Source organism: Tamandua tetradactyla, chromosome 12 (assembly GCF_023851605.1).
Source record: "Tamandua tetradactyla isolate mTamTet1 chromosome 12, mTamTet1.pri, whole genome shotgun sequence".
NCBI lineage: Eukaryota > Metazoa > Chordata > Mammalia > Pilosa > Myrmecophagidae > Tamandua > Tamandua tetradactyla.
Window position 1 is genome coordinate 56,181,919 of NC_135338.1, and position 9,313 is coordinate 56,191,231.

The 9,313-nt window shown below is 36.3% G+C and overlaps 1 protein-coding gene and 1 long non-coding RNA gene across 6 annotated transcripts in view; one reads left to right on the top strand and one right to left on the bottom strand.

Moving 5' to 3' along the window:
• The first annotated feature begins 603 nt into the window (after positions 1-603).
• The window catches only part of LOC143652167 (uncharacterized), a 54,152-nt gene continuing 45,442 nt past the window's right edge, over positions 604-9,313 (top strand). For 4 of the 5 annotated variants that reach the window (XR_013160459.1, XR_013160457.1, XR_013160458.1 and 1 more), the window contains exons 1-4: positions 604-701; positions 1,244-1,501; positions 5,599-5,837; positions 8,373-8,498. This is a non-coding gene — a long non-coding RNA (uncharacterized LOC143652167). Of the gene's footprint in view, positions 702-1,243; positions 1,506-5,598; positions 5,838-8,372; positions 8,499-9,313 lie in introns of all 5 variants that reach the window. The other variant, XR_013160456.1, reaches the window with a different exon arrangement.
• Positions 4,794-9,313, bottom strand: part of DICER1 (dicer 1, ribonuclease III) — a 48,163-nt gene continuing 43,643 nt past the window's right edge. Inside the window, 4 exon segments of the mRNA XM_077123458.1 lie at positions 4,794-4,994; positions 5,446-5,521; positions 5,614-5,776; positions 8,337-8,605. Coding sequence (XP_076979573.1) covers positions 4,829-4,994; positions 5,446-5,521; positions 5,614-5,776; positions 8,337-8,605 — 674 coding nt within the window. The 3' untranslated portion in view covers positions 4,794-4,828.

Genomic DNA, 9,313 nt, shown 5'->3' on the forward strand with positions numbered 1-9,313 from the left:
CAGCCATAGGTCCTTGGAGTTTAGTGCCTACGGTGGCAGGAAGGGGCTCTGACAGTAAGGCTGAGGCTATCCAGTGAATTTGTGGGCAGTATTATCAACACTCATAAGCACAGAATGTTTAATGAAATTTCTGAGGACTAAAACACATACCCTTTTTTCTCTTTCAGTTTGGAGCAATCAGAGAGAGGAACAGAGAAAGAATTGGTTTAAACTCTTACAAAAGAAAACTAAATTTTTCTCATTCAAAGGCATTTATATTTACCACCTTTTCCCCATAGTCAGGTGATTTCTATTTTAGTATTTAGTTTACTGAGTTACAAAAAGCTGGGTTAAAAGTTTGAAATAGAATTCTTTCTTAAGCAACAATATTAGAAGTTTTCCTAAACCTAGAAGCTGAACATTCTCTCAGCTTTTCGTAACTCAGTACAAGAGCTGTGACAAATGTATATTAAATAACCTAAAACACAATCAAAAGTTCTTGTCCACTTAAGCTGAATCAAAATGATAGAGAAAAAAAGATAAAAAGGACACAAGTGAACAGACCATAACTTTATTGGAGATTCACTTGGCTACGATTATTACAAAAGACAATGCAAGGTAATGGTGACTCATCAGGTGCAGACTGCACATTTCCGCAGCCTAAGTACTGGAGGGAAGAAGTACATTGTGTTCTTTAAAGAAAACGGCAGCAGGATGTGATGGTAAATATTTTATCGTCAAATTATTTGTTATTTCACTCAATTTTAGTCATTTTCCTTCACTCTATTTACAGCAGAAAAGCCAGAAATTTTACTTCCTGTTCACCTTTGCATTTTTTGCTATGTAACCTGCTACTGCAGTGAATTCTGAGCATGTCCATAAAATTTACCTTGTCTGGTTGATGTCCAAACAAAAGTGGACTAGGAAAACAACAATGATTAAAATATATTTACAAGTCAGTTTTGAAAGATCATTTTCACTGCTTGTGGACTCAATGCCAATTCCTCAGATAGTGCTCCCGGCATCTCCAACAACTTTAATAATCAATTTAATATCCTTGGTCTTAAACATATCTTAAAACTTTTCACGTACATATAAAATAAAGAAGTTTATTTGGAAATAAATTCCTGAAAAGTAATCAGTGGTTGAAAAAATATACCTATTTGAATGTAATTAAAATAACCATATAGTCAATAAACATGACACTGAATTTTTTCTCTGTAGATAATGCAAACTGGGTGAAAATGAGCTCTAACAATTTCAGGTGCAGTTTAAACGAGGACATCAAGGCCTTGGTCTGCTGGCTTTAATTCTGTGTAAAAGGATTACATATCCTAACAAAGCAAGATACAAAGTTTTAAATCAACTGAAGACTGAACTGTGGCAGATCTGGATTTCGAGTGCTCTGCACCCCGCGCTCGGGTTGTAAGGAACGAATGAAAACATTGACTGTTGAGTGAATAACTGCAGTTACAAACTGAACCAACAGAACCAAAGTGGCCTCAACGCTCCTGCTATTTAGGCAGGTATCTGAATCTTTGAGGGCAAGCTATTATTAAGAAAGTAAAAATATTAGTATTTTAAAAGATAATTACAGGAGTGTTAGAGGTCATTCTAAATTTAATCACTTCACATAATGTAAAAGAAAAAAACGTAACAAACATTTTTTAAACATAATTAAGAGTTCACTTAACAACTCTCTGCCATACTTTTACAAACAGTAAAATTGCCACAGACAAAAATGACCTATTTAAGTTGTGCAAGTATATGACACATTGCAAGCATTATAATCATCTTTTTCAAATTCGGTAAATCAAAACAGCAGCAAGGCCAAACCACATTTTTTCCTCTCAGTTAAGCATATTCTCCTTGAAATGAGGTAAAGCATGTACCAAGTGCAGTGCTTATCTGTGCTCCATGAACAGAACAGAGGGGAAAAAAGCTATTTCAAAATGCCGCAGAGCTAGGACTGCTAGATGGACATTATTAAAGAAATAAAACATTTACAATGCAGGTTTCTGCCAACTAACCTCCACACAATCATCATAAGGAATTTCTGTTGTTGCTGTTCAAGATACACTCTGCCAGTTCTTTCCATGTGTGCTTTCAACACAATCCCACCTCCTCCCCACGAGTTAAGTTTTCCACATTACATTCAGTATAACATTGCAATCACGGGAACAACAGGATGACATACACAGTCATAAAGTGGGGCAATACAGAGTGAATTTTTTTTCCTTAACTGATGGATGCAAAACGTCTCAAGCTAAACTGGGGAAAAGTTTACAGCATTCAAAATCAGCAGCACAAAATTGTTCATAACCACTTCATATGTCTAACTCATCTTTTATTTTTTTAACTTAGTAACCAGGGGACTGAGAAACACTTCAAAATGTGAGTCAAAAATTAGAGTCAGCTTTTTTTCTCCAACAAAAAATGAAACAGCTAAAATTTGCTATTGATAAAAACATTTTGAATGGTAGCAGGAAATTTGAACCCCTGAGAATGTATGACCTAATTATAGCCAAGTCTGGACTTTTTAGTATTAACAAAAAATATTCTTTTTAAGATTACAAAATATATTGAGGCATTTCTCTCCCAAAGGGAATTGTAACTGTGAAACAATCTGACGTTTGGTGCCAGGAGGTGAAAGAATCCCTTAATATTGGTATTATGGCATTAAATATGATGCAAAACCCTCCATTCCTGGCATCAGGTAGTTTATAAATTATTAAGAGATCTGCGATATAACTGTATCACAAATAAAATTCATATCCACAGCCTGACTTATATAACTATATCACAAATCACCCTCACAAGTAAAATTCATGTCTGGCCTGGCTTGTTAACTGTACAAGTTTACAGTTACATAATCCAAGAATTGCTTGGTTTAACTTGCCATATCACATATTGAGATTTTTCAAAAAGTAAATAGAAATCTAAGCTTTCAAATCAGAATTAAATGTTTTAAAAACAAGTCAACCTAATTTGTTCAAAAAATTCATGTAATAATTTCGGTCTTAATTTAAACTTAACATCGGAGAAGTTTAATATGCCCTTCACTCAGGTGTCCTTAGAGCCAGAACTGAGAGATTGCTGTGTGCACAAGCACAGAGGTGTTTCTTTTGGGGTGGAAAGTGCAGATAAAGCCTGAACTAACTGTAATTTAAAACATAAATGCAGCATTTCATGAAGCATCAAGTTCAGAATAATGTGCTAGAAAATCTTAGACACCTCTGCTCAGCTTTTTTAAACTTCAAGCATAGTTAACGGGGCAAACTGCAGCAAACCTCTACTGGTATGTTGGTGAGTGTGCAAGACTGACCCACAACTTTTTAAAAGGTAAATAAAGAGGTATTATAGTTACAGTGCAAAAAAAAAAATAAAATTTCAAGCATAATACATAAACATAGCACCAAACGGGTTGGAAGGGGGAATGCATGCAAAAGAAAAAAAGAACTGAGGTATTTAAGTGAAGAGTGCCTACACATCTAACTAAGGAAACTTAGGCCAACGCCTAAAAATGTCTATTTTTCCCTTTCCAAAGATGGAAACAATGAGCTAGTTTATCTAATTCATGACCTAGATCACAGATGTATCAAAACTATGGCAGTTTATCGCAATGTTAAACTTCCACGGCATTAGGAGCCCAGAGTGGACAGGTGAAATATGCACACAACACTGCGCAAAGTACAGTAAGAAACTCATAAGACTAAGGGTAAAGGTGCTCTGTTTTGCTTCTTTAAATAAGTAACCAATCAATTATAAAATCTGCAGCATATTTTAGGTGTGATATGTCAAAGGTTTACTTTGTTAGAGCAACAGCTTACAGGGCAAAATTATTTGCCATAAACTTCCCATCACGGAACTACCTAGCAGGAGGTTTTCAGCAAAACTGGGGTATTTAGCCAAAGACCATTTTTATTACGGTGTTTTTAAAAAATCCACAGACTACATATTCTTGTTTTTAAAATGTCTTCAGTACACACATGACAGAAATTCTAGTATAATCCTGTAATAAGCTACAACTATACTAGTGAGTTGTAAATATCACACTGTCTTAATACCTAACGCATAATAAAATGAAGGGAATGTAAAATAGTTTGTTCCAAAAAGATCAGAAATTAAAGTATATCCATGAGGGTTTTACTTTTAAGGCAAGAATCTGTTTTATGCAAGACTACGTGACATAAAAAAACTAAAATTTGATTCCCCAACACGCCAGTTGATGTTAATTCAAAAATCTGTCCCTTCCTGTTAACTGCCACAGTGGTCAGGAGCATCGCCTCACACAATGTAACATGGAAAGAGAAGAACACACTGGCACCCTTCTTCTCTAGCCAACCAGATCCATTCTATTCGCTTGTCACCGACTATAGGACTGGCACTACTGCACAGAATAAGAGAATTTATGAGTAACTCTAATAACCTAGGGATTTAGATTAAGCTCCTTGGCCTTCTAACACTAAGCAAAGCTGACAGAAGTTAAACTAAAAAAAAAAAAAAAAAGACAAAAATAAAGAAAGAAAAACCTGTCAATAATCATTTTGAACACTTGCTAAATGTCATCATTAAAGCACTCTTGTGATTTAAACAAAGCAGAAGGGAGGAGAGAAGACAAGATTGTGTTTGCGCAAAAAACTAAAACTACAATTAGTTTCAAAATTTTTATACATATGTTAAATGTTTTATTCTGTTATCTATTTTGTTATCAAACAAACTTCAAATTGTCTCAAATTCATTCCACTCAATAGCTTAATATCGACTTTAAAGTCATCCTTTTCAATTTAAGTATCTCCCCACTTAACTCTGCCTTTAAAAAAAATGTACTTTATTTTTAAAAGGGGTTTCAGCTGTTGGGAACCTGAGGCTGATTAGCTTTGAGGCTTCGTAGGGCTCTTCTTGCTGCTGCAGATTTGGCAATCCTGTAACTTCGGCCAACACCTTTAAATTTCCCCTTTCCTACTACTTCCACAGTGACTCTGACCTTGCCATCATAAGTTCTCTCAGCCGGGCTGTGAAAAATCCAAACAGCTTGAATTAGAAGTCAGAAGTATCTGTTATTATTGTCAGTCAGCATTTAGCATGCACACTCAGACCAAGAGTCCTGTGTACAAACTGACACCACACAAAGGATTTGTGTATTAGCTTAATTATGTAAAACCGACACAGGGCTGCCATTTCTCCTTGAATTGAGCATTATAAGCATTATCTTCATAACAACAAAAAGTCTATCAGAGTATGAATGAAATCTGCCTAATAGCGTGCCACAGTCTAACCATTTTTCAGCCTCATTAGTTTATGGCATCTTTGAGAGCTTCTTCCCCTTCGTTTGTAAGTTTTAAGTTTTTTTTTTTTTGGAGGGAGCACTGCATGGTCCGGGAATCGAACCAGGTCTCCCACATGAAAGGCAGGCAAGTTTTAGGTTTTTAAGTTCATTTTTTTTCCATGCCTTTTTCTGCTTACCTAAATTTGGCGGTTTCTGGTTCCATTTCAAGCAATTCTCGCACAGGGGAACGGGGCACATTGGCAGAAAATTTTTCTGTTAAGCAAAATGAAGGAATGTTATGAATACTATGTTTGAAGTTGTTTTTAATTTTGTTTTTGCTTCTTTCAAAGGGGAGCCAACAATACCTATTAGCGGCCGCATCATAGGATAGTACACCTGCCAAACCATCTCCAATGACATGCCACTATCCATATAAATGGCACCAGCAAGCGACTCAAAAATATCCCCCATGGCCTTGGGAACTTCAATATCCTCTTCTTTCTCTTCATCCTCCTCAGATCTCCTAAGCTATTACAGAGAGAAAAGTTATTCATACGTAAAAGTCCATTTTTAAAGGCAGTCCTTAGAGGTGTGTTTCTTTTCGTCAACTGGACTTTATTTCCTTAACACAAGTAACAATCACAACATTTATGCTTGTTTAATACATGCCAGGCACTATAACAGCTTCTTCACAAACATTATCTTAGTTTAAAAAATAACAAAAGTTTTTCAAACTTAAGAAAAAAAAAGGAAAAAAATTTCCTTCCTACCCATTTAGTATTCTTAATTCCCAGCAAAAGATAACTTCTAAATAAAAAACAAAGAAAATTTTAATATAGAATCAGAAATAGTCAATAAACATATGAAAAAGGGTAGGGGTAGTAATTTTTCAAATTCCCTTATAATCAAAGAACTGCATATTTAAACAATTCTACTCTATAGTAGATTAGCAAGGACTAAACAGAATATAAAACTAATTAGTACAGTACCAGGAGGGTATTCACTCCTTGGAGAGTACAAACTACTACTTTCTTGGCAGGGAAATTCTATTTGGAAGGTATTTTCCTACATGCTTCCTTTTTATTAAATCCCTTAAAATAGGTCCACTATAATAGAGTACCCGACACGTAGTAGGTAATCAAATTAATAGAATAAAAACTCATATATATCAAAAACCTTTTATAAGCTCATAATTCTTTAATGCAGCAACTCCACCTCTAAGAATATACCTTAAGGTGATAAGTGGATACATAAGCATATTTATCACATCCACCGTTATTAAAAACCCTAACTAAAAAAACTTCAACTTCCAGCCAAAAATATTGTTTAAATTACAGTACATCCATCTATTGACTAGCACACAGCTATTAAGAAGCATGACACCAATCACCATACGGAAGACCATCCACAATATATTAAGTAAAAAGAACAAGTTACAGCACACTATGTATGTAGCTTAGCAATAGACACATCCCACAATATTAACATAGGTTATTTCTAGAGTAGCATATTTAGATAGCATTAATTAATTTTCTTTCTGCTAATTTTTCTAAAATAAACATGAACTCCTTGTGAAACAGAAATAAAGAGAAAGGATAGGGGAAGTAATTTCTAAATAGATTACTTAACCATAGAAAGCTCTATATAATATGTTTATAATGCTAAGTACCAGAAAAACAAGATTCTTCTTGTTCAGTCAGGTTTTGAGACAGAAAGTAATTTTAGAACTTTCTCTCCTTTTGTCTGCAGCCCAGAGAGATGGAGGGGCTTTCGTAAAATCAAATGGTAAATTAGAAAAGTCAGACCATGTATTTCCAATCAGTTTTTGTAATTTCTCCTTGTACGTTTATATAAACAAAGGGAAGGGAAAAAATGAACAAAACTTAGACAGAACCAGTATGTCCTACTGGCATCAAAAGAGAACTTGTATATAATTTTAGCTAATTCCTTAAATTCTAACCTTAAATATTTCTAAGGAAGGAGACTAAAAATAATGCTTGAACACGCTTGAGATGGCTCTAACTCCTTATCTCACTGCTAGCTGTACTTCAAACTCAGATCTTTCATCTTGGAAGAGTCTGCAGAGGTGAAAACCCAGAGTGCAAACGCTGCCTCTGTTTCCCCTGCTCAGCATATCTTTTGTACAGTCAACAGCACTTGATCGTCTGCCTTCCGGCTACGCTTAAGATCACTACAGAATCTAGACTCTTCATTTTTCACACAGAACGTCAAAAACATCCGCTATTCCCCAGAAATGGTTTAGCGCGATTTTTTAACAAGAAGGGATAAAAGTGAAGAAAGGACAATTAAAATGGCCACCAGAGTTAGGAATAAATTCCTGTACTACTTAAAAGAAATTTATAATCATCAAATTTATAACCAACATCAAAGGTATGAGGACAGGAAGAATGAGAGACTCAAGTGCTCTCCTAAGCACACAGGTATGCAGATGAACACTAGTGAAGGGGTAGAGAGTCTGGAAAAGATCCAAGCAATAACCTTTCCTACAAAAAAATTCAAAGTAGTTCACAAACACATTAGAATTGACTCCATCACCAAAGAACCTTTGGCTGAACTCATCACAGAAGCCTCCCAAATTCCAATGGTTAAAATTTTCAGTTTGGTTTTCATATGAGATTCTCCCATTTCAAAGAGAAGCAGAAGGTACATTTGTGATGCTTACCTGAGATATTAGCAAATATTTCTGGTCCATTAAAAAAAAGAAAGAAAAACAGAATAAACCACACTGAACTTTTACTAAGGTTGATGCTACTTCAGGGAGGAGGGGAGAAGTGGCATTTTGGCATGCCCTAAGACATAAGTCTTAATCACAAGAACTGGAAGTAACAATAAAACCCCTTCATCTTCATTTGAATTGCCCACGTGTACAATCACCTGGGCACCCCCAGCTGGAAAGGTCTACCCTACCTAAAAAGACTGCATGCGATCCATTTACAGCTCACCCCAGAGAATAGTGTGCTGTGTACCACAGCCATGCAGTCCAAACTCTAAAACTACTAAGATTCCGAGTGGGATGGCTTATTTTAAAGTGAACACTCAACTCAACCTATGGTTAAATAACGCTAACCTCAGAATCCATTCCTTGCATTTCGTTCTTCTCAAGCTGAAACTGCACAAAATCATCAATGACGTGGAACAGCTCGGGAGAAACCGCTTTAAAGTACTTGTGGTAGTCATACTTTACAGCCAGTGATGCAAAGATGGTGTTATTGACCAAAGCGGACCGCAGGTCAGTCAGGACCCCTGGAGAGTGCTGCCGTGGGTCTTCATAAAGGTGCTTGGTTATGAGGTAGTCCAAAATCGCATCTCCCAGGAATTCCAAGCGCTGGTAACAATCTGAGAGAGGGGGGCGCCGTGAGCTTATGCAACACTTACACTATTTACACATATAACTGTATATAATCTGATCCCCAAACCCATTTAAACTTTTAAGTTCATTTTCATATATATTCCTCAATGACAAAATTAGAGCCTCTGGAAATTAAATTTTAATGACAAATTAAGCACATTTCTTGTATATTAATAGGGGTCATAAAACCTTTAAGTGGCCAAAACACTAATGCTTGTTAAGAAAAAGTCATTTCCCAGATGACATCCTTATCATGAAGCCCTTCTCCTTTGGCATCGTGCTGGCCAGGCAGGTGTTGGGGGCAGTTTCTAGAAGTCTCCACCACACATCCCCACTTTAAGGTAAAGCAGCTCCTGCACACACTTCCCACATGCTCGCGCTCTGCTGCCAGCACCACGCGCTGCCTCCCACACTCAGGAATGCATTGTACCACCACTTCTGAGCTACATATGTCAGACAGGGTGACAGTTAACGACGCACTTCAACTAGAACTGAATTGGACACACACTAAGAAATCAAGAAGCAAGCATTGTGGGAGTGAGCAAAGACATGGTTTGTCAAATGTGAAGAGTTAGTGATGCTAACCAACACCTATTTTCTCATGGTGATGAAAAAGAAACATCTTTTTTCATGTGGAAACTGAGGCAGGGACAGATGAGGTGACCTGTGGCAGAAAACCAATTCAGTTAAGAGCT